The sequence below is a fragment of the Nicotiana attenuata genome, unplaced genomic scaffold (genome assembly GCF_001879085.1).
Source record: "Nicotiana attenuata strain UT unplaced genomic scaffold, NIATTr2, whole genome shotgun sequence".
In the NCBI taxonomy this organism is placed as follows: Eukaryota; Viridiplantae; Streptophyta; class Magnoliopsida; order Solanales; family Solanaceae; genus Nicotiana; species Nicotiana attenuata.
The window spans coordinates 283,367-309,744 of NW_017670492.1; the positions used below are offsets into that span (position 1 = coordinate 283,367).

Genomic DNA, 26,378 nt, shown 5'->3' on the forward strand with positions numbered 1-26,378 from the left:
ATTAGTTTTGCGAGCTTGCACTCAAGTGTGTGATGAGTTGTGAATGAAGTGGATGTAAACCTTGTGATTAGGATTCAAATCTAAGTAAAAACAGTAAATAATATTAGATGGTCTTTTTCCATTCCCCTAAGTTTTGGTCATTGTAGTTATTTGATATCTGCACTACCGGGAGGTAGCAAGTACCCTAGAAAATCGGAGGCAGGTCAAGGATTTCTAAAACATGAGTGCACCACTAGAGAAAGAAGAAAAAAATTATTAAATGAGAATTGAACTCTATTTCTTTGGGTAATTAACTCAACATTCAACCAAGTTTATCAATTGGCCTTTTTGAAGTATGCGCTCAGCAGATAGTATTAGATCAATTCAATGAAATATGTACGTAAATTATCTAATTTGACAGCAAGACTATGAATTCATGTGCACGTAATCTGGGCACTAGATCCTCCCCTTGGTGAAATAGTAGAAGTTGTGCAAGCTAACCCAATCTCTACGGGCTTATTAGATAAATTTTAATTGGCTCTTGTTCACGTATTTTTTCTTCTTTCTTATCAACTGTGTACCAAGAGTTAGAGTATCCAAGGTGGACTTTATTCTCTCTCTAGAAATGCGAGAGCTTCTCTCTCTTAACTTTACTACCGATTTCCTCATAAATTCCTTTCCTTCAGCTAAAAGAATTCAACCAACTTTAGCAACACATCTAGTGAAAATCCTTGATCAATGTCTGACATAATTCAACACCCTGATTCCCTTAAATCCATAACTGAACCACCCGATATTTTCGCGATATTTTCACTATGCAAATAGATGATCATACCCCATTCACACCTACTGTATCTTTTCTACAGACCTTACTCTCCAACACATACCTCTCAACTGCTACTATTACTTCACCAAGTGTAATGTCTACACTTCACCTATCAGATGGAAGTCTACACAGTCATAACGAAGATGATATCTTTATCCCTATAACGGCAAATGATAAATTCCGTTTATATTCTCCTTGGAAATACTCGATTATAATTAAAGTATATGGTAGGAAGATAGCCCATCAACTATTAAAAAATAAACTAACATGCCTATGGAACCCGACTGGAGATTTGCCTTTAATCGATCTTGGCTCTGACTTCTTCCTTATCAAATTCCAAAAGGAAGAAAACATGTTTAAAGCTCTACATGGAGGCCCATGTTTCATCATGAATCATTTTTTGTCTGTTCGTAAATGGGAGCTTAAATTCATAGCTTCAGCTACACAACTAACTTACTCCGCAATTTGGGTTCGCTTACCGGAGCTTCCCACTGAATTTTATGACCAAGAAATACTGCAAAAAGTTGGCTCTAAGTTGGGACAATTGTTAAAGGTGGATGCCTGCACTTCCACTACTACTAGGGGAAGGTATGCGCATGTATGTATTGAGGTACCCTTAGAAAAACCTCTAAAAACACGCATACATATAGGCCACCATAAACAGACACTCCTTTATGAGGGGCTCAATCTATTTTGTACCAAATGTGAGCGATTAGGGCATGCACATTGGAATTGCTACTTTGTCCAACAACCACTATCAGATAACCTAGGCACTAAACAACTAGACAACTCTTCATCATCAAACAACAACGATCCACCACAAGAAAATGAGTGGAAAATAGTCACTTTCCCAAGGAAATCTACACAACGTTACAACACTCGTCCCATAAACATCAGTAAGGCGGCTCAGATGGCGGCACAATTAGGGTAGCAAACTCCTCCAGGTAAGTCCTCTAACCTTATTCGGCCTTCCACAACGCACCTAAGCTTAAAAAAATCGGATCTTCCACAGCTCAATAAACAAACTCAAGATAAATTCCATGCCATAGCTGATATGGATTATCATATGGGAACTAACACACCTAATGGCACAAGCCCGCCAAGGGCTAGCCCAAAAATTCAATCTACTCTAAACGCTGGGCAACCTTCCACCTACAATTCTCATCATTCAAAGGGGATGGCCCCACAGACCATCTCCGCCAATGAATTTTTTTTACCCCTACTCCTGAATAATTTCATAATTCACCACCTAAAAAATGACCAAGTGCTAAAGACCTAGACACGTCTTCTACTGCCACCACACCACATCAGATTTCCACTCCACCTCACAACCCTATTCTCACAAATGACCAATTATCTATAGTCAACACAGATAATACCTTCCACACTTCCGCCTCCTCCACATTACACCTAAGTAGCAGCAACAGTAAAATGCATGCTACAAACCCTATGCCCATCAATACCCTAGACAACGCAATTCCCATGTACGCAAAATGATTGCACCCCATGTGATAACCATCTTGAAAATCCAAACTATTTACAATCAGCTTCTTCTGATTCATTCACCACCACAATTTACAACAAAGCACACAATATAACATCTAGCACAACTCCTGAGCAATTACAATCCCAAGTAATTAACTCTACTATACCATCTTCCTCCACTTCCATAAATAATGTAACGTTCATCGTTCCCGGCCAACCACCAAAAGACATACCTCTAGGATCACACCAACAACCAATTATTCCATCTTCCAAGGCTCACCATGCAGGGTCCCCTACTTTTACACATCACAACTCAACTAATCTACACCTCTCAACAACATACAATAGACCTTCCACTCCAGTTGTGGTTGGAGATGAGGCTCCAAGGGTATGCACTAATTTTCACAATGGAGCTCAACAACCAAGAAGTAGTTCTTCTAGTCCAAAACCCCATACACCTAGCAGAGATAGTAACGGAGTGGATGAGGTTAGGGATGGAAGCATATGCACAAAATCAGTGGTACAACACTCGAACCCCTCTCTTCTTAGAGCATCAAGCCTCCACCTCCATCCAACATCAGTGGATATATCCCATGCTTCACCAGCTCCTCCGTTGAATTCAACCATGAATATGCTTCCTTTCTATCCTCCACACCATATGGGGCAAATTTATGCTCCTTGGTTTCAACACCTCAACTCTTTCAACCCTCTTTCCCCCTATGCCAATCAAGGCAGTCCACTAGAAACACTCACTCCACAGGACAGCCCTCCCCATACTCCACCACCTCTCCAAACGCACTAGACACACAAACAAGGCAGGAGTTAGCAGAGATTTTAGTAGAGATGAGGGAAACAAGGATGGAGTTCTTGTGGCTAAAAGGAATCCAACTCTACAACCTAAATGAGCATTTCGAAAAAAAGTTCATACTCAAATGCCCGCCAGAACTCATTTCATGCAGTCCAAATTTTCAATTTAAAGGTCCTCCCCTCACATCTTAATCAGACCTATCTCTGCCTAATACCAACAGTTAGGCATGCTTATACAATTCGGCAATATAGACCAATTAGTTTATGTAATAAAATATACAAACTTATTAGTAAGATTTTAGTTAATAGACTTAAGCTCATGTTGGCCCAAGTTCAGATGAAGTTTTGAAGATTAACAAAATGAACCCAGTCATGAACCAGGTCCATCATGTGAGACATACACAGTGTTGATATATTTATTCATGTGACAGACGTGTCAAGATAAGTCTCAAGGGTCAGCAACAATCAGTAACAATATCTTCAGAGTTGATCGAAAAGGTTGCATAGGATAAGGAGTTGAAGTCTCCTTATGAGAAGAGAACTACATCTGGATCAAGGATAAAGGATTGGAGTTTGAGTTGTTCTAGGACTCGAATTTGATGAAGGATCAGCAATTCGAGTTTTAATCAAACTCTGATTACTAACTCTATAAATAATAAAGATTGTTCTCTTTTACAGGTGATTGCACATACGCAGAAGTTAAACTGAATTGAGACCAAAAAGAGCTAGGCGAATTTTGCAAGCAATTTATGTGTGATTCAAGTGTGCAAATCTGAAGCTACATGAACCAAGAGTGAAGAACCAATTCCATTGTGTTTTTCTTTATTTCTAGTTCAATTGTAGAAGGTGTTTCATATTGTACCTTTCAGCTTTATCTAGAAGCAATTGTAATAGGTACTTTGAGTATTCAAGTTAGAGTTAACTTGAAAGTGTCGCAGCAGTTGAGGCTGTGTGCCACACTGGGATTAGAGTTTAATCCTTAGGTTTACAAGAGTTTGCAAATGCTGTTTTTGGCTCAGTGATTTTAGTGGAAGTTTGGGAAAATCCTACTGAGTAGTAGGTCGTGGTTTTTTCACCTTTTGAGGCAGGTGTTTTTCACGTAAAAATCTTTATGTTCTTTACTTTATGCACTCTTAATTCCGCAAACAGTTATAGTAAGTATATCTAGAAGAACCAGGTTCTTCTAGTGCGAAAATTAGGTACCACACAAATCACCCCCCCCCCCCTCTTGTGTGGTATTGACGTTTAGAACATCAGCTCATCATCTCTTCAATAATAGGTCCAATGTAAACAAGCTTTCAGCAGGGTAAGAGAGCTTTTGACAATGCCATAATAGTACAAGAAACACTAAACAATTTTGCAGAAATGAAAGGCAAGTCTAATATGCTATTAAAATTGGATCTTGAAAAGGCATTCGATAGACTAGAATGGTCTTTTATTAGGAAAAAACTTCTTTACTTCAACATTTCATTGCCCATGATTAGATTAATCATGTCTTGTGTCACTACTACCTCCTCTTCTATCCTCATCAATAGAACATGTACCCCATATTTTACACCTTCAAGAGGAATTCGCCAGGGAGATTCTTTGTCACCATACTTATTTAGCATGTGTATGAAAATTTTTTCACGTAGTATTTATTTATCAGTTGGTTATCTCCAATGGCAACCTATTCGGCTATCCAAAAAAGGCCCAAAACTTTCACATCATTTCTTTGAGGATGATATCGTCCTCTTTTTCAAAGTTACTACTACGAGTTTCCATGCTATTATAGATGCAATAAATCATTTCAGTCACTATTCTGGACAACGAATCAATTTTGCAAAATCAAAATTATTCTTTTCAAAGAACTGCCCACCAGGTGAGAGAAACTTCGTAATGGATTCTTTCCAAATCAAAGAGGAAACTTCTTTTGGAAAGTATTTAGGGTTTCCCATGTTCCAATCACGCCCAAATAAGAGTGACTTCCCTTTCCTGTTGGACAATTTTAAAACTAGACTAGCGGGATGGAAAACAAATTCTCTTACTATTGCAGGACGTACTACACTAATCAAATCAACTCTTAATACTTTACCTAATCATATCATGCAATACGTCCACATTCCTCAAACTATCATACAAAATATGGAACAATATCAACGTAATTTTCTTTGGGGTTCTACTACTACAAAGAAAAAGATGCATCTCTTAAAATGGAAGAAAATTGCTACACCTCGCGCATCAAGAGGATTAGGTATTCAGATCCTACGTCAAAAGAAAAATGCTTTACTTACCATCCTAGCATGGAGAGTCTTCCAATCACCACAAACTCTATAGGCTAAGTTATTAATCAATAAGTACCTAAATATGTCAACAATAACAAACCACTCGCCAACTTGGCGCAATATCATCAAAGCATGGCAATATTGCCAGCTTGGGTGACAATGGAAGATAGGTACGGGAACATACGTTAATTTTTGGAATGACCCATGGATCAAAGCTGGGACGACACTCCATTCACTAGTAAACGGGCCATTACCATTAAATCATCAAAGCATAAATATTGCTTCCCTTTACAATTATCAAGGATGGAATTGGGCACAAATTCCTTTTGAATTAACTGAAGACATAAAACACCTTATCTTAACTCCATACATATCCTTGGAAAATAAAAGAGATGGTCGTATTTACTGGGCTCTAACACCAAACGGCAAATTTACGGTTAATTCAGTGTATAGGGCCTTGGAAAAAAAATCTACTGGCAGTGTAAACACTAGTGGTCAATACCAATGGATATGGAAACTACCTATACATCCTAAAGTAAAACATTTCATTTGGTTACTTAATCACAACAGATTGCCAACGCGTCAATTTCTTCAAAAGCTCAATATTGGCGCTGACGCCAATTATCCATTTTGCCACGAGGCAGATGAAACTTTGAATCATATCTTTTTAACTTGTACAAATGCTAGACACTACTGGCATAATCTGGGAATGGGGAGGCATATTAATGCTCTACTTCATTTGGATACACCTAAAAAATGGCTACTCCCCTTAATAAATTACAATGGCCTGAAGTTACCATACAACAATAACTCACATACTTACCCTTAAGCCTTTGGATAACTCGTAATAGAAACATTCACGATGGAATTCGTACAAGTATAAGCATCAATTTTACAACACAATAGGCCACTGAAATTTTTTATCTAGCAACTTCATATCACAAAGTGCCAAAGCGAATCATGACCCCTCTTAAATGAATAACATATAAGCCTATTTATAAGTTAAATACAAGTTAAACTTGAAGACTTGCATGTCTTCAAGTTTATCATTCATCAAGTCTACCTAAAATAAAGGCCTTAAGGATCAGACAACAACTCATGTTGTCACTCCCCTGATTCCAAGGCAGTCGGTTCCAATCAACCCCTCTAATAAAATAATGAATTTTTTCGTATGGAAATGTAGGGGTACTCATAATCCGGAGTTTAGGCGTCATTTTAGATCATTGCTAGATAACCATAGGCCAGTCCTAGCTATTCTTCTAGAGACACACGTTAAGGATCATGAAAGGATTCGTGAAGCCTTCAACTTCACTAACATGACATAGGTGCCTGCTAATGAACTCATTCGGTTTGGTTGTCTTTTGGATGAGGCTTTAATTACAGTGGAAGTGCTTAGGATGTCTGAGCAAGAGATACACTGTCTTGTCGATGTATGTCCCACTAAACCTAAATGGTTACTATCCGCAATTTATGCTAGCAACTCTTATCAAATACGTAATAATCTTTGGCATAGTTTGATGCACTTGCATGACACTGTTTCTATTCCTTGGCTAATAAATAACAGAGCTGACAGATTTGCTAATTGCATTAACTATTATAATTTAATTGATTTGGGCTTTAAAGGCAATCGCTTTACATGGACTAATAAACGTACATATAGTAACACCATTCTAGAACGACGTGATCGTTTTTTGGCTGATTATGATTGGTTAACCTTATACCCAGAAGCAACAGTACAACACCTTCCTCGAACGTATTCGGATCACTGTCCTCTATTAATCATATTAGAGGCCAGGCGCCCTATTCTTAATAAGATTTTTAGATTTGAAATCATATGGGTTTCACACCCCGAATTCCACCATTTAGTGCATCAAATTTGGGCTAACAATTCTTCCCTAATGGAAACTACTAACAAATTCCAAGAAGCTGCCTCCCAATGGAATCAGCATACTTTTGGAAATATTTTTCATTGCAAAAGGCAAATCCTAGCTAGATTAGCAGGAATTCAATCTTCTATTCATTATCCAACTAGTATATTTCTCCAAAATCTTGAAACTCAACTGACAAACGATTTTAGTAACATTTTCGATTGGAAGAAGATTTTTGGAAATTAAAATCTAGATTATCTTGGCTAAACGAGGGTGACGCTAACACAAATTTTTTTCATATGTCAACACTTCATAGACGAAGGAGAATAACCTCTCTAAAAGATTCCATTGGCAATTGGACTTTTGACCAAGCTGAGATACAACATCAAATTAGAACCTACTACAAAAATTTATTTACTACTGAACAATCATAATCCCTTAATATTCATAAGGACTATAATTCTTTCTTACTAAGTGCTACTGCTTTTCAAGCACTAGATTGTCACGACCCTAAAACCGGCCCAGTCGTGATGGCGCCTATCATAAAACTAGGCCAGCCGACACGATTCCCAAATCAAATCATTATTCTATAAAAGTCATTTTAAGCCATTAGGTAATAAGAAATCTCATTGTATAAGTCTAAATAACCAGCGCGGAATAAATACACAAGCCCGACATCGGGATGTCACAAGTCACGAGCATCTACTAAGGTCTGAATACAACGAAGAGTCTGAAAATATACTAAAAATAGTCTAAGGAAGACAAGAGGGAGAAGAGCACGGCTGCGAACGTCGGGCAGCTACCTTGCTAACTCCGATGACTCTGCCACTGAGCAATCAACACCCCCTACCGGGTTCAAAAATACCTGAATCTGCACACAAAGTGCAGGGAGTAATGTGAGTACGCCAACTCAGTAAGTAATAAAAGTAAATGAAAGCTAAGCAGTAAGAAAACACATAAACCACGTCATAACACTACATCAAATGCAGTACATTTCCAAAATAGTACATAAATCATTTACTTCGTAAATCAAGCTCAGTTTCAGTTAAACCTTTTAAAACAACTTTCAATAGTTTCAAACGAGTGATAAAATGGTGAGTAAAAATGATAGAAACGTAACAGTCCCTCGGGCAAAAACATGTACCATAAACCGCCCTCGGGCAAAATATCAACAGAACCAGCCCCTCGGGCTACCTCGCAATCACTCGTAATCAGCCCCTCGGGCATAACATGAATCAAGAACCGCCCCTCGGGCAAAACATGGATTAGGAATCGCCCCTCGCATAAAACATGGATTAAGAACAGTACCTCGGGCTACATCACATCACTCACACTAGGTACCCGCACTCACTGGGGGTATATAGACACCGGAGGAACTCCTACAGCCCAAGCGCTACAATCTGCACGGACAACTCACGTGCTATCACATGCCTGCGCTCACTGGGGGTGTGTAGACTCCTGGAGGGGCTCCTACAGCCCAAGCGCTATAACAAGCCATCTCATGGCATAATCAATTAGGCCTTCAGCCTCACATAATCACAAGCCACCTCGTGGCATAAATCAGTTAGGCCCTCGGCCTCACATATATCATGAATCAGTAACAACTTGATGCGGCGTGCAGCCCGCCCCCATAATATCCTCACAACACAGGCCATCGGCCTGACTCAGTCAGAAAACCTCTCAAGCCACTCGGGCTAACAGTAAAAACAGGTGTTCAGCCCAAAATATCATTTAAAGTATCAAAACGGAGTAAATACGGCTGAGTTATGAAATCAGTAAAATACAGCATGACTGAGTACACATATTAAGTCAAAACAGTGAGGAATAGTAGTAAAAGCCCCTAAATGGTCCAAATAGTTGGCACTAGGCCCAAATATGGCATTCCGCCCAAAATATAGTAATACTTTCCAAGATACAATGATATCAAATAGTTTTCAATCAAATACGCGACTTAATAGTCGTACGGGATGGACCAAGTCACAATCCCCAACGGTGCAGGACCCCATGCTCGTCGTCTAACGTGTGCGTCACCTCAAAGTAGCATAACGATATGAAATCCGGGGTTTCATACCCTCAGGACGACATTTACAATCATTACATACCTCAATCCGGATGAAATTCTACTCCGTAATGCCCTCGCTGCTCGACTCGGCCTCCAAATGCTCCGAATCTAACCAAAATCAGTATATTATCATCAATATATGCTAAATGAATGAATTCCCTATGAAAATTATCAAATTAGACCAACAATCCCGAATTTGGCTCAAACCCGGCCCCATGCCCACGCTTTGGAATCCGATGAAACTCACAAAATCCGACAACCCATTCAACCACGAGTCCAGCCATACCAAAATTACTAAATTTCGATAACAATTCGGCCTCCAAATCTTCAAATCTTATTTTCAAATCCCTAGGTCCAAATCCCCAATTTACACCTCAAAAATATGTAATCTAGTCGGATTATTCGATGAAAATTCAATATTATGGAGTAAAAATGATCACAAGTGGCTTACCTCAAGATTTTCCATGATTTCTTGCTCAAAAATAGCCCCAAGCCGTGTTCTTTCACCCAAAAAAAATGTCAAAATGAGCTAAAAAAAACAGAACAGCATTAATAAACCCGATTCTAGTCGCTGAAAGCCATTTTTGGTCGCTAAAAGTGGTCCAATCTGGTCGCTAAAGGTGCACACCAGATCTGATGCACCAGCAGCCTTTAATTTCACTAAAAAGGCTCTAACTCTATTATACGAACTCGGAATTCGATGATTCTTGTTCCTATGAGTCACAAATAATAATACGAACATAGTCCTTCAATCAAAACTCAATTTGGAGCTCATTTGCTTAGTGCGATACCCATTTCGCTCGTTAAATAATTAACTCAGGATTCGTGTCAAAAACCCAATCGCGACTTGATGAGATTAGACCAAATTTTCCAGATCACTCCTATAATTCATTATCGAAATTCCGGAAGTTTCGAAATCAAATTTCGATCTCTAGAACTAAAAATGGACTTTTGGATCATTACATGCTTATGCTCACCCGAGCCCCTCGGGTCCCCGTTCGAACATACCAACAAGTCTCAAAATGTATCACGGACTTAGTCGAGGCCTCAAGTCACATCAAACAACGCGAAAAACACGAATCACACCCCAATTCGAGTCTAATGAAACTAAGAAATTCCAATTTTTACATTCGATGCCGAAACCTATCAAACCACGTCCGATTGACATCAAATTTTGCACACAAGTCACATTCGACATTATGGACGTACTCCAACTTTCGGAATTGGATTCTGACCCCGATATCAAAAAGTCCACTTCCGCTCAAACTCCTCAAAAACCTTCAAATTTCTATCTTTAGCCAAATGACTCCAAAATGGCCCACGGACCTCCAAATTCACTTCCGATCGCGCTCCCAACACCAGAATTACCATATGGATCTATTCCCAGACTCGGAATCCCAAACGGACATTGATAACACTGAAATGTACTTCAACCCAAACTCATGAAATTCTTCCAAAAATGCTAACTTTCACAATAAGTGATGAAACGTTCCCGGGTCTTCCAAAACCCGATCCGGACATACACCCAAGTCCGAAATCATCATACGAACCTGTTAGAACCTTCGAATCCCGATTCCGAGGTCGTTTACTCAAAAATCCAATCTTAGTCAATTCTTTCAACTTAAAGCTTCCGAAATGAGAATTCTCTTTTCAAATCAACTCCGAACTTCCCGAAATTCAATTCCGACCATGCGTACAAGTCATAATACCTGAAGTGAAGTTGTTCATGACCTCAAACTGCTGAAAGACGCGCTATAGCTCAAAACGACCGATCGGGTCGTTACAGTAATATGGTACAACTTGGGCACCAATGTCACCAAAAAAAAAAAAAGAGTATCCAGGGCGTACAACAGTTCTTTTATGAATGAACAATCGAAATGTTTCTGGAGCATCTTCAGGATTAAACATTAATCTTGAGCGGTAAAATAGTAGAGATTGAAGAAAGACCTCTCGAAAGGATGGGTAACTGCATCAAAATACCAACGTTATAAAGAATAAAATAAAAAATCTTTTGCATGCTTGTATACAATGTGAAAAATATTATAATTGGCAAATAAATAAAGTACACTATTTATGGATATGGAGATTATAACGTTTCTTAAAATATGTTAGCGTGTTGAATAGGGTGGCAGAGGGGTCATCTTTATGGTTGGAGCAAGCTTTCAGTGGAATTGAAGGAAGCGATAAATAGAGGAGAGTGTCCTGCAAAATCTGAGGCGTACCAACCGGATGTTACACATTTACTACTACTCTTTATTACACTCACCTTCTCCCTTCTCTCTTCTCCAACTACCTTTCCTCCTTTCACTTTCACCTTAAGCAGGCGCTGGACATAAAAATAGTAATTTTTGAAAAAAATAATGTTTGGAGTTTAGTTAGAAAATAATACTATTATGTTTGGACATATAATTTAGTGGAAAAAATGTTGCAGTTTTGTGAGCGAGTGAGAATTTTTTTTTTATTTCGAAAAAGTGATTGTCTGAAAACCTCATTTTCGATTTTTTTTCTTCAAAAACTTGTAATATTTCATGGACAAACGGTCCTAAATGTCCACTTTTTGCACAATATTTGTTCCATGTATGTTAGTGACGGTGTTAAAAAGTTATATTTGAAAGAAAAAAAATACTAGATAGACATAATTGAAATTTGGATTTATGACTTAAATCAACTTTTGAACCCCATTTATTATTATTTTAATATTTTTTTTTCTTTTACGTTAGAAAAATTCAACAACTTATATTTATTTAGAACATTTTATGTTCACATTATTTGCACACTGACACTGTTTTTTTTACAATATTCCCTTCCCCCGACTAACTCCACTAATTTGGTATAAACATCATGTGCGTGCATATTTTCTCCTCCATTAAGCAATATCTCGACATCTCTACTTCTCTTTCTTCTTATTATCATTAATGTTTCTATTGTGAAAATATGACATATATGTCATCCAATTCGATTTTTTCTTTGTATAATAAGTGGAGAAAATGTTATAAAACCGTAAAGTTCCAATAGTGTAGTGAGTACATTTGTTGTGTATAAATGAGGAGGTATTGCATGAGATGACTCTAGAACAATTTTACATCAAGCACATTCATTTCTTTGACTTTACAAAATTTCATTGCGCACAATTTTTACGTGCATCATAATTATATTGAACAAAATGGATTTACTTCAAAATAATAATAATAAATAAATAAAAACAAGTGTTTATTGCTTCTTCCCTTCGCAGTGACCAGTGGGTGGTGGGGTGCTGCAATTAAATTACCCACTTTATTTATTACTTCAATTTTAGTGAATTCCTTTAGTTAATTAAGGTGGGCCACCTTATTAATTTTTGCCGTGTTTTATTTTTTAATAAACGCTTTCTAAAATTTCAAGCATTACTACTGGTTAGTCTCTCCTGACAAAGACTACGTGGAAATCCACATCAGACTGGAATAACCTACTATATAATGCCACGTGTCGAATATAGTAAAGACACATCCCTCCCTGTTCTTCTTTTTCCCGTTAATAAAGACTCTCTGTATCCCACTCAGACAGTAAAGAGAGAGAGAGTCTTAAATACTTTACTGACTCGCCGTCGCCGGAAAATCTCATTATCCCTCCGGCGGCTTTTCTGTTAAATTCTTTTAAGGTCAGAGCACACTTTTCCGCCGCCGGTGGTTTCTTTCCCGGCAAATTCTCAACTCACATTTTTCTGCTGTTAAGGTCTAACTGCTTTGAGTTCCTTCCTATTTTAGCCAAGTTTTTAGCTCTCATTGGACTTTTTTTCGCCCTATCTTTTCTGGTTTTTTGGTTCCTTAAAGTTTACTCTTTTAGCAGATTCGTAGAATTTTAGGGTTTTGGGTCTTACTTTTAGGAACTGTTTGGATTGCATTTTTAGCCGCTGGACCCAAAGGTTTCATCTTTAGTCTTGACGGGTCATTTCAGCTCCTGTTTTGGAAGTTTGTTTTGCTTAGCAAACCACACGTTGTAGGGACGCCGAGGCAGCTTCTTTATTTTCCTACAACATTTTTTTAAGCTGACCTCGTACTTGGTCTCTATACCTTAGAATCTTGCTAATGGCAATATTAGCAGTACGTAGATTGAAAATGAGAAAGCTGTTTGTTATCGTAATTTTTTGTCTTTTAGCTGCTATTTCTGTGAGAGCATTGAACCCATCTATGAATGATGATGTACTGGGACTAATTGTGTTCAAATCGGACGTTCAAGATCCAGATGGAAAACTGAAATCTTGGAATGAAGAGGATGATAGTCCTTGTAACTGGAACGGAATAAATTGCAACCCAAGATCCAACAGGGTTTCTGATGTTGTTCTTGACGGGTTTGGACTTTCAGGGAGGATAAGCAGAGGCCTTTTACGCTTGCAGTTTCTTCACAAGCTTTCGTTAGCAAACAACAATCTTACTGGAAGCATTAGTATTTTTAGTCTTTCTCAGCTTGCAAATCTCAAGATTCTTGATTTGAGTGAGAACAGCTTATCTGGTCCCATTCCTGGTGATTATTTTGAAAAATGCGGGCCGTTGAAATCAATTTCTCTAGCCAAGAACAAATTTTCAGGTGAAATACCAGAGAGTTTGAGGTCTTGTGCGACGCTTGCGTCACTTAATTTATCGTCAAATCAGTTTTCGGGGCTGGTGCCTTCTGGAATTTGGTCTTTGAATGGACTAAGGTCTCTTGATCTGTCGAATAATTTGTTGGACGGTGAAATTCCAGCTGGCATTGAAGGTTTGAGTAATTTGAGAGCAATAAACTTGGGGGGAAATCATTTCAAGGGTGAAATTCCAGATGTAATTGGAGGTTGTTGGCTTTTGAGGTCAATTGATTTGAGTGGAAATTCTTTCTCTGGAGAGCTCCCAAGCACAATGCAGAAGCTTAGCTTGTGTAAGGAAGTCGTTTTGAGACGTAATGCTTTTAGTGGCGTGATACCAGAATGGATTGGAGAAATGAAAAGTCTTGAGATTCTTGATTTTTCTGAGAACAGCTTCTCTGCTAACATACCAACTTCAGTAGAAAAACTTGAGTCGCTGAAAGTACTAAACGTGTCACAGAATGTGATTTCTGGAAGCTTACCGGAGTCCATTAGCAGTTGTGTTAACCTTCTGATATTGGATGTTAGTCATAACAATTTGACGGGTAATTTTCCTTCCTGGGCTTTTAAATTCAGGATTACATCACAGCAGTTACGTTTTTTGCGAATAATTTATTTGGCGATATAAGTAATGCTTTTGTTTCATCACTCGTAAAAATATGTCTACCAATGAGTTATATGGTGAAATTTCATTAGCTTTTGGTTAGTTTAGTAGTTTCAGTCCTTGAATTTGTCTATAAATTCACTTGCAGGCACCATTCCTAAGACTGTTGGACAATTGATGTTGGATACTCTTGACTTGAGTGAGAATGGCTTATATGGTACTGTCCCTGCGGAAATTGGAGGAGTCACATCTCTCAGGGAACTTAGACTGGAGAAAAACGCCTTTACAGGACAAATTCCTAGTTCAATTGGCAGTTGTTCTTCACTTGTGTCCTTGTAAGTTGTTGATCCTCTTTACTCTTAAATTAATTCGCCGTTTTTGATATCATCTTTCTCTGCTTGAGGTTCCTTAAAACTTTGTGTTTGCATTGTTTTTAGCATTCAGAACTATTGTGTTAATCTGTAGAGGCAAGACCCAACACAAATCCATACTTGGTATTCTTAGTCAATGTGATGCTGAAATTTGTTTGCTCTAGTAATCATGTTGAGTGTTGAAAAAATAAGTGATCATGTAGAGTTAGCTTGCTATGAAATTAAATATTACCGGCTTCTGTTTTAAATGCTAGGTGCATAACATTTAGTAGAATGTGCTTGAGTGCATCAAATATGTTTTGAGGTCAGTAAAAGCATGAAAGTAACAACAATATCATATTGCCCGGCTCTCATTGGTTTTATGATCCGCAATTTATATTAGTTGCTTGTATTGCGAGGGATGTTCCCTTAATATGAACTTTTTGCTACACTTGGTTAATGTTTTGTTTCAACCAAATTGGCAGGTCTCTATCACATAACAGTCTAACTGGTCCTGTACCTGCAGCTCTTGCTAACCTGACCTACCTTCAAAATGTTGACTTGTCCTTTAACAAATTAACCGGAACCTTACCAAAGCAGCTTGGAAATCTTGGCCATCTCTTGTCATTCAACATTTCACACAACCAGCTACAGGGAGAACTACCTTCTAATGGTTTTTTTAATACTATTTCTCCTTATTCTGTGTCAGCAAACCCATCTCTATGTGGGGCTGCTGTCAATAGGTCTTGCTCTACCGTCATGCCCAAGCCAATTGTTCTTAATCCCAACTCCACTGATTCTACTCCCAGCACTGTCCCTCAGAGTTTTCACCATGAGAAGAAAATCCTAAGCATCTCTGCCCTCATTGCCATTGGTGCAGCTGCTGTTATTTTCGTTGGCGTGATTGCCATTACCGTGCTCAATATTCGTGTCCGGTCCACAACATCGCACTCTGCTGCTGCAGCCCTTACGTTTTCTGGTGGAGATGATTTTAGCCGTTCTCCATCTACGGATGCAAATTCCGGTAAGCTTGTCATGTTTTCAGGTGATCCTGACTTCAGCACAGGGGCACATGCTCTGCTTAACAAGGATTGTGAACTCGGGCGAGGTGGTTTTGGAGCAGTGTACCACACCGTCCTTGGAGATGGGCATTCTGTGGCCATTAAGAAGCTTACGGTCTCCAGTCTTGTTAAATCTCAGGAAGACTTTGAGAGGGAAGTTAGGAAATTGGGAAAAGTCCGTCACCACAATCTTGTCACCCTTGAGGGTTATTATTGGACACCATCCTTACAGTTACTTATATATGAATTTGTGGGCGGTGGCAATTTGTTTAAGCATCTCCATGAAGGATCTGGCGGGAGTTTACTCACATGGAATGAGCGGTTCAGCATCATTCTCGGGACAGCAAAAAGCTTGGCTCACTTGCACCAAATGAACATAATCCACTACAACCTAAAGTCCAGCAATATCCTTATTGATGGCTCAGGTGAACCTAAAGTTGCAGATTATGGCTTAGCAAGATTGTTACCAATGCTAGATCGATATGTTTTGAGTAGCAAAATCCAGAGTACACTTGGTTACATGGCACCTGAATTCGCATGCAAAACTGTGAAGATAACCGAGAAGTGTGACGTGTATGGATTTGGAGTTCTTATTCTGGAGGTAGTCACCGGAAAGCGGCCAGTTGAATATATGGAGGACGATGTGGTAGTATTGTGTGACATGGTACGAGGAGCGTTAGAAGAAGGCAGGGTAAAAGATTGTATAGATACAAGGCTACAGGGCAAATTTCCAGCAGATGAGGTGATTCCTGTCATGAAGTTAGGATTAATCTGCACATCACAAGTTCCATCTAACCGGCCTGATATGGCAGAAGTGGTTAACATATTGGAACTGATCCGATGTCCTTCAGAAGGCCAGGATGAACTTGTCTGATGATTGTTCACTAGACAAATAGGAGATTGTAAGAAATGATTTATCAATGTGTTATCCTGGCGAAGAAGAATCCGGTTGATTTATTCAGCGAAGTTGGAATTTGCTGTTTGAGAAATTTTTAGCTCTATTTGTTATAGAATCCTTCTGTTCATCTTTCTTTAGTCCTTTGAGTTACAACTTTTGTAATTGCTTGTCTATGCTACCATGGTTGCCGGATTCCTTTTCACCGGGTTCCAGTATTGGAATCTTATGGTTATTATCCAAATTTATCTTATTCCTTAACATTTGACTCGTGCAATATGTTCCTGTTTATTCAAATTTTGAAAGTGGATCTGCCACTAACTGCAGTTTCAGCCAAAATGTTACCTTTGGTGCATGTTTGTCTGTATGGAATATGACTTCTCATAGCAACAACAGTACAACGTAATATAAGATGGAATATCTTTTATTTTTTAACTTCGTCCCCAATCAAATTGTATTTCACAAGGGATTTTTTTTCAATTCTTATACACTATTTGAAACTTTATTACCCTTAATGTCCATGTTTAGCTAATTACCCAGCATAAACAAGTTTTGTTTACAAATATCCACCTTAAAAGGCTCCCAAATCCACATATAGAAACAACATAATACAATTTTTCTACAACTTTACTACAAGTTCTGCAGTATAATGTATGTCATGTCTTCTTCTTCTTCGAGTTTCAATCTGAAATTCAGCCAAAATCAAGTCTAATCTTCACCAAAACACCCTCAAAATTGAGATATAAATTCCAAACCATATTCTCAATTGTTTGCAACAACACCCAAATCCAAACAAATAATGGTTTTTTACAAACCCAAATTCGAATTCAAAGCTTCAAAGCTTTTTAATGGCTGTTAATGGTGGAATTGATGCTCTCTTTTACTTAGATTTACATTACTGAAATTAGGGATTGAGAGACAGAGAGAGACGTAAAGAGAATCCCAATTCTTTGCAACAACACCCAATTCAAACAAATAATATTTTCTGAAAACCCAAATTTAAATTCAAAGCTTCAGAGCTTTTTAATGGTTGTCAATGGTGGAATTGCTGCTCTCTTGTGCAAGATACGTGGGGGAAGGGGATGTGGAGAGAGAAACGTGGGTTGAGTGGGATACGGAGAGAGAAACGTGGGATTTGCATAGTGATTGTAGGAATTGATTAATTATCCTTAAATCTTAAAAATGTACATAATTGGTGTAATCTTGTACATAGGAGGTAATTAAAGTGAAACTTGAGTAGAGAGAGTAATAAAGTTTCCAATAGTGTATAAGTATGTAAAAATTCCCTTTCACAACAACAACAAATTCAGTACTGGTTGACCCTCGGCTGAAGAAAAAAAAGAGTAACTTTTAAATATTAAAATTTATTTATTATGGCTAAACTTTAATGTGATATTTTTTTTATCATAGAGTTTTACTTTTTTCACTATTGTTGATTTAAGTAAAATTGACATTTTTAGAACTGCCTCCAATCAGGGATGGGGGAAGTAGTCCTTATCTGCCTCTTAAGATAAATAGTTTTACTCCACTTAAGGAGAAAGAATTTACTACAGAGGATAGTCAGATGTTCTAATTTCTGAGTTACTTTACCAAACATGACAGTGTCAGAAAAATACATTGGCCAAGTCAAAAAGTGAGTAGATAGTCTGAGGGCCTCAAAGATTCTTAGCTCCCATTTCAAAGCAAGCAATCCAACTAAGTAGTGATTATTAGAATATATTAAACAGAGTTCAGACAAAAGCAAAAGTGAAAAGGAAAAGCTCAATATTTAATTTAATTAATGAAACAGAGAAAATGGTTCTGAGTAGGGAAATAAATTAATTGGGAATATGATGCTGCTGAAGAAACAGTGATCTGTCTTTAGATTCTGGTACTAACTATATTATTTGCAAATTTTGGTTTTTAGTATTTAGTCGTCTTTCAGCTGCTGAAACTCATTATGTTTTTTCTTCTTCTTCTTCATGTTTTTACTGGTTAGAAGTATCTCTGCTTGAAGATATAGATCTTACTTTTTTTATCAAATAAAAAGGAGGACCTAACACTGGTTTGTGTGTCTTTATCTTCGGACAATGCTCTATAAAAATGAGAAACATCATTAATTTTCATTAAAAAAGTTGTAGGTTTTGGACTTCTTCAGCTCTGCACACCTATTAGATAAAATAATATTCATAAAAAAACTCTAAGTTGATAGAAAATGGTAACATGTCCAATACTCTTCAAATAATGAAACTACGAGTATCATTATTTTCGTTTCTACAATAAGAAATAGAAAGAGGAAAAGCAGAAGATAATGGTTGTTAATACTAGTTAAGCTCCCATTTGGCCATAAATATTGGTAACGTTTTTTTCAAAATTATTTTGAAAATATTGTTTGTTCATGAATATGATCAGTTTTAAAAAAAATAAATTTAAGTTCACAAAAATTGGTTTAGGGCAATTTTTGGATAAAAATTTTTTTCACTCACATAATTTCAATTTTTTTTTCAAATAAAATGCATGTCCAAATACAAACTTCAACTTTCAAAATTATCTTTCAACATAACTTTAAAAACTCTTATTTCAAGTTTCAATCAAATTTATGTTCGAACGCTAGCTAAGTCTCTAATGTTGGTCTCGCTAAAGTATAAAGCCATGTGGTTTAGATAACTAAAAGGCCAAATACATATACATCCTATTCAACTTGGCACCATTTTTCATTTTGCACTTTATCTCTACCTTGTTTCATTTTGGCCCTCCAACTCTATTTTAATGTTCCATTTTGGCCCTCCAACTCTATTTTTTATGTTCCACTTTAACAAAAAAGCTAAAACAGTGCAAAAACGTGTGCATACACAAATATGAGGTGTAATAAATATCTAGTTAAATGTTGCCACCTAGTTTTTTCATCCATGTCAAATGGGTCAATACTAAAATACCTGAACTCGGCCGTATTTGAGTAAAATTAAGTCCGCTTCTTATATACACAAGAAAATGAAAACACTGAAAATGAAATTCGAAAATGGTTCACTTACTTTGTCAAATTTACACCCATAAAAGCACCGACCTGGATATCTTGGTGTCCATGATACTTTCAGTTCAACTTGAAATCCACAAGAATAAATATCCATTCCATTATGAAAAAATAATTTTCTTTGAGACATGGATTCACTTCAAACTTCAAGCTTAGATTAAATAAACCCACAAAAAAATAATCAGAATAAATAAACGAACAATAAAATTGCAAAAGTTTGAAATTTTCTGGATGGCCAGGTATAAAGTCGGCAGATGAAACCTTTCGAACTTTGAGAATGAAGATGGGGCAAAAGTGGATGAAAAAATACGGTCGGGTTCAGGCATTTTAGTATTGACCCGTTTGACATGGATGAAAAAACTAGGTGGCAACATTTAATTGGATATTTATTACACCTCAGATTTGTGTATACACACGCGCTATATTTTTTGCACTGGTTTCAGCTTTTGTGTTAAAGTGGAACATAAAAAATAAAGTTGGAGTGCCAAAATGGAACATAAAAAATAGAGCAGAAGGACCAAAATGGAACAAAATAGAAATAGAATGCCAAAATGAAAAATGGTACCAAATTAAATGGGTTGTATATGTATTTGGCCTAACTAAAATGAGTTGTCTTGAATTGCATATCTGGAGACTGGAATGCATAGGTCTCATGAATGGTGTTGGGCCCAAGAAAAACCTAATCTGTTGGTTGGTGTTATTATTCATTAACAAGCACATGCTTACCCTTAAATTTAGAGTCTAATAATAGTAATATGTGGGATTTCCATTATCTAGTGTTCTTAATTACAGAATCTTCAATTTTTTCTTATGCCTTCTAGAAAGCTAGCTATACCCATGGCTCTTCCTCCAAGAACCTACCCTCCTAAGGCTAAACTTTAACTCTAAAAAGGCAGTTCGGTGCATAAGACATCTTGCATTCATGTAGGTCTAATAAAGAATTACATCCCAAAAAGTATGATGTAGACAGTATGTGCTAATGTAAAAACTTTATCCTAATACAAATACACAAATATGTATCTTGAAGAAAGCCAAAGTATTTATAGTATGTTAAGTCCATAGTAGGGCTTGAAAGAATTGATGAACCATGCAGCTAAGGGCACTTGGCCATGTATGAGTTTTTTAACACTCTAAACGTCTACTGGACAACATTCAAGAATAATACTTCGGGTCCATGCTATTTATCGTTTTAATAAACAGAATGTGTTTTAAAGTACTTGACGTTTTAGGGATCAATTGGTTTTGTGGCTCTTTACTAACTTGTTTTAAATTTTATGGCTCTACCTCTTTTTTTACACATAAAAAATTTATTTTTACATGTAAGAGATCTATCTTTTAAACACAAGAGATCTAAAAAGGTCATTTTCTCATTTTTAAGATTGTAAAGGATCATGATGTACAAAATAGCACTGAAAACTTTGATTAAGAGAGATAAAGATAAGTCAAATAGCTGTATTAATTTGTTTAAAGAGCATGTAAAAAACTTTAAAAGAGAGTTGTCCAATAAAAGCTTAGAGTTTCCAATAAAAAGTGGGCTTGGCTGTGAGGCAAAAGAAAAAGATAATATAAAGCTGCATGATGATTTGTTTAGGAAGGATAAAGAAAATGAAAAGGAGAGAAAGCAATCTTTGACATGATGAAAAAGAAAAGGGGGAGATATGGGGTTAGAGGCCAAGGACCCAGGATTTGAAGGTTGCGAATGTATTTTTTGATTCAACTAAAATTACTTTGTATATAGTAAGCCCGTTATTAATATATTATTGTTTTCTAAAGACATATACAAGTATATATGAAATTTTTGCCGAATTTTACAGGTGCCAGGACCCCTCTACCTATTGCATAGGTCCACCTATGATTAGCGGTGGAATTAGAATTTTAATCTTACGGGTTATGAATTTTGAAATGATAACTTCAAATGCTAATGATTGAGTAATTAATATTTATACATATCTGATGAATTTTTAACACAAATATATTGTTTGAACAAAAATTACTGAGTTCAACTGAACCCGTAGCTCGACTTATGTCTTCTCTCCTGATTAACCAAAGATAGTGCATGGTGCACTCACAAAACTTAACTTCTTTTTAGAATGTATAGGGAGTATGTGTGTGTGCTTTATTGAGAGTTGATAGTGAAGATGCCGGCACCATTTTCACTTTATTTAGAATCCAACACTCTGTTACGTTGGAATATTATTGAGAAAAGCATGAGCATGCACTCGAACCAAATGTAATGTGCTGCTTCTTTTTTCTAGAAAATTGTTTGCACAACATGTACTATATTCTGCATTCTTTATTTCTTTTATGGATATTATTTATACAAGTTTATGAATGGATCGAGAAACTATTAATCGCCTAACTAACCATTTAGCTCTAACATCTAATGCCATAGAAGTTTAAGCAAACAACACAATGGGAAGGGAGAAAATTATCTATACAGCCTAAAAACAAAAAATAAAAGTTATTTACACGATCAGCATAAAAACTGTTGCACTGAATCAATGCTATAGACAACTTAAGTGGTCATGCACCACATCTAAGGTAACTTCCACTATAGTTTCCTTTTCCTGTCTAAACCCTTCAACTTTTCCTCATGAAATTCAAGTAAATGCAAAAATTAAAAAAAATATTGTTTAATATGTAACAAATCTGACAATGCATTAAGCTAGATTATCAAAATCTGATTGCCTTCTCTTTATCACTTCATCCCAGGCACCAATATTAAACGTGCAATTCCCAATCTCTAGCTAGCATTAGTTACATTCAAACTCAATAGAAAAGTCAGGCATCGGATTTCCAGAACTTTGGATTAGAAGTGTTTGATACTTGATGTAGAGAATCACTATAGAACTCTTATGTTATGCTTTATCAATTAAACTTCTAAAAACAGTCTGTATACGGTCAAAATCGGGCTTGCCCTTCTGTATGACTGATCGAGACTGGAACATGACAGGCCAAGGTTCGACCTCGTGTTATATCAAACCATGGAGCAAAGTTAGATTGCCGAGCTCGTAACCCAGAGACTGATCGAGATCGAGAACGGCCAAGATCGAGACTGAGCAGGATGGAGATCGAGCAAGATCGAGAGAAGCTTACTGAGCCAAATAACGAAAAGCCAAAATATCCGCAATCAAGCGAGGATCAGGGCGGAAATCTCGGCACGTATCAAGAAGAGGCCGATTAATTAGCTAATCATGGGATTTCTTGCTGTATTTAGAATTGTATCAAGACTAGGACTCCCCTACTATATAAAGGGGGTCTGATCATCTGTATAACACATCATATTTATGCAATGCAAAGCAATATACTGTCCTTCTCTAGTTTTCATTATCTTGTTACTCTGTTCTTATATCAACTGAAGGTTCACTTGGTTCAAGGGTGATCGAACTCGAGGGCCAAGGCTATTCGATTTGTTTGGTTTGCATTTATTTCTTTTACAGTCAATTTCGATATTAATATATGTATATATATATCTTCTTAATTTGTGCCAAGTTACATCACGTATCCTTAAAATCACATATAAATTCAATTGTAACAGTTTGGCGCCCACCGTGGGGCTAAGGATAATAGTGGTTGCTCGGTACAAAACTTTCATAACACACACTAATTTTCACTTGTTCTTTGAAGTATCTTTGATTCTAGGATCAGAATGTCGAACTCTCAGTCAACACCCCTTAACGTCGGCGACGGTTCTGGCCACCACGGCGAGAATGATAACATAGCACCAAGAAACAATGTACCCCTAGTTGGCCTCGATGGAGTTCCGGCTATGGATCCAATCGACGTCAGCTCACGTGTAGCCCTCAACGCTAATTTAGCAGTCGACCCCGAGGGTAGCGTCCGCGGGGACAACCGATCGACCGCTCAAAATACACGCGGCAGTGAGGAAGGCGGGGTCAACCTGCAAGTGATCTTCGAAATTTTGCAGGCCCAACAGGCAGCGATAGCCCAGCTCCAAAATCAAAATCACACACCGAGTAGGGCCGAGCTCGAGCCGTCCCAGGCAATTGTACACAGGGTAAAATTAGTTTTAAGGAAATCCAGCGAGAAAGAATCGGAGACCAATCCTGCTATCATGAAGATGCTCGAAGAACTGAAAAATAGAATCGACTCAGGGGAAAAAAAGATCGAGGAAAACAATAAGAAGGTGGAAACTTATAACTCTAGGGTAGATCAAATCCCGAGAGCACCGCCAATATTGAAGGGACTGAATTCAAAAAAGTTCGTACAAAAACCTTTCCCACCGAGTGCGGCTCCGAAGCCAATCCCCAAGAAGTTCCGCATGCCCGAGATTCCTAAATATAATGGGACGGCCAATCCAAACGAGCACGTCACCTCTTACATGTGCGTTATCAAAGGGAATGACCTAGAGGATGACGAGATCGAATATGTCCTGCTGAAGAAATTCGGAGAGACACTGTCGAAGGGTGCTATGATATGGTACCATAATTTGCCGCCTAATTCTATTGACTCATTTACTATGCTTGCAGATTCCTTTGTAAAGGCACACGCCGGGGCCATCAAGGTTGAAACCAGGAAGTTGGACCTTTTCAAGGTAAGGCAAAAGGACAACGAGATGCCCAGAGAATTCGTGTCTCGATTCCAAATGGAACGGATGGACTTGCCACCGGTCGCCAACAATTGGGCTGTTCAACCCTTCACTCAAGGTCTCAACGTTCGAAGTTTAGTGGCTTCACAGCAGTTGAAGCAGAATTTGATAGAATACCCAGCTGTCACTTGGGCCGATGTGCACAATCGGTATTAGTCAAAGATCAGGGTCGAGGACGATCAACTTGGGGCTCCTTTCAGGTCTGTTTATCCTATCAGACCCATCGACAGAGTTAAGAGGGATATTGATCGAGAACCAAGGTTGAACAGAGATCGATACTAGCCACATGGTGGAGATCGCAGGAAAAACGAACCCGGGCAGAATCCTGTATGGAATAAAAGGAGAAATGATCGAGGGCAGAGCTGTCGAGGACTCATGAGCAAGAGCGGCTTCGACAAGCCTATCGGACCCAACGAAGCACCTCGGTTATCAGAATACAACTTTAATGTCGACACAACCGCCATCGTATCAGCTCTCGGACACATCAAGGATACCAGATGGCCTCGGCCTCTGCAAACCGATCCGGCTCAAAGAGATCCCAACCAAAAGTGCAAATACCATGGCACACATGGCCACAGAACAGAAGATTGTCGGCAATTAAGAGAAGAAGTAGCCCGGTTATTCAACAACAGGCATCTTCGGGAGTTTCTGAGCGACCGAGGGAAGAATTACTTCAAAAACAGGGACTCCAACAAACAAAATGAACAAGAGGAAACCCAGCACGTTATCCATATGATCATCGGAGGAGTCGATGTTCCTCAAGGTCCAATGTTTAAGTTCACCAAAGTATAATCATGAGGGAAAAACGAACTCGAAATTACATGCCAGAAGGGACTTTGTTCTTCAATGACGAGGATGCGAAAGGAATTAAACAACCCCATAATAATGCACCGGTAATACTGTATTCATGAATAAAACTCGAGTTAAACGTGTACTAATTGATCCAGGTAGCTCGGCCAATATCATTAGAGCGAGGGTCGTAGAACAACTCGGCCTACAAGATCAGATCGTACCCGCGGCTTGAGTGCTAAATGGATTCAACATGGCTTGCGAAACTACCAAGGGAGAAATAACGTTGCTGGTAAACGTAGCCAGTACCATCGAGGAGACCAAGTTTTATGTAATCGAGGGGGACTAAGATACAATGCCCTGTTCGAGAGACCATGGATCCACAACATGAGGGTTGTGCCCTCGACCCTTCACCAGGTATTATAATTTTCAACACCAGAAGGGATAGAAATGGTTTACGGGGAACAACCCGCCGCAAAAGAGATGTTTGTCATTGATGAAGTAATTCCAATATCAACACTCTCATCAACAAAGGACTCAGGTTCGAAAGCGAAACATGAAGCCAAATAGCAATCATTGATGTCAACCTCGACTCAACAGAACGAGCATGGGACTAACGAAGACGATAATTACGGGTCCATCGATCCTTCATAGTCCCCGATGATCCCGATGCTACCAAATCGACAGTCGAAGATCTGGAGAAAGTCACACTGATCGAGTATCAGCCTGATAAAAAGGTATACCTAGGCACGGGGTTAACCCCCGAGCTCAGGAAAAAACTTATCCAATTTCTTATAAATAACATGGATTGTTTTGCCTGGTCCCATCTCGATATGACTGGGATCCCACCGGAAATCACCACCCATAAGTTAAGCTTGGACCCGAAGTTCCATCCGGTGAAGCAGAAAAGAAGGCCACAATCCGAAATTAAGCATGCCTTCAACAAAGACGAGGTAACCAAGCTTCTTAAAATAGGGTCCATTCGGGAAGTAAAATACCCCGAATGGTTAGCGAACATAGTAGTAGTCCCTAAGAAAGGGAACAAACTTAGAATGTGTGTAGATTACAAGGATTTAAATAAAGCGCGCCCCAAGGATTCTTTCCCTTTGCCTAATATCGATCGCATGATCGATGCCACGGCCGTCCACGAGATCCTCAGTTTTCTCGATGCCTAT

At 38.1% G+C, this 26,378-nt stretch overlaps 1 protein-coding gene across 1 annotated transcript; it reads left to right on the forward strand.

Annotated features, from left to right (window-relative positions):
* The first annotated feature begins 12,806 nt into the window (after positions 1-12,806).
* LOC109240188 (probable LRR receptor-like serine/threonine-protein kinase IRK) lies at positions 12,807-17,072 on the forward strand. The gene is made up of 3 exons (XM_019406828.1): positions 12,807-14,430; positions 14,638-14,824; positions 15,325-17,072. The coding sequence occupies exons 1-3, from the start codon at positions 13,356-13,358 to the stop codon at positions 16,772-16,774; spliced, it is 2,712 nt and encodes a 903-aa protein (XP_019262373.1). The 5' UTR covers positions 12,807-13,355; the 3' UTR covers positions 16,775-17,072.
* Positions 17,073-26,378: the final 9,306 nt, after the last annotated feature.

Excerpts from the sequence above, each read along its gene's own strand:
- LOC109240188 (XM_019406828.1), top strand. The coding sequence starts at position 13,356 with ATGGCAATATTAGCAGTACGTAGATTGAAAATGAGAAAGCTGTTTGTT. Across the intron at positions 14,431-14,637 it reads TAGTCATAACAATTTGACGG|GCACCATTCCTAAGACTGTT; the intron begins GTAATTTTCCTT and ends ATTCACTTGCAG. Across the intron at positions 14,825-15,324 it reads TGTTCTTCACTTGTGTCCTT|GTCTCTATCACATAACAGTC; the intron begins GTAAGTTGTTGA and ends CCAAATTGGCAG.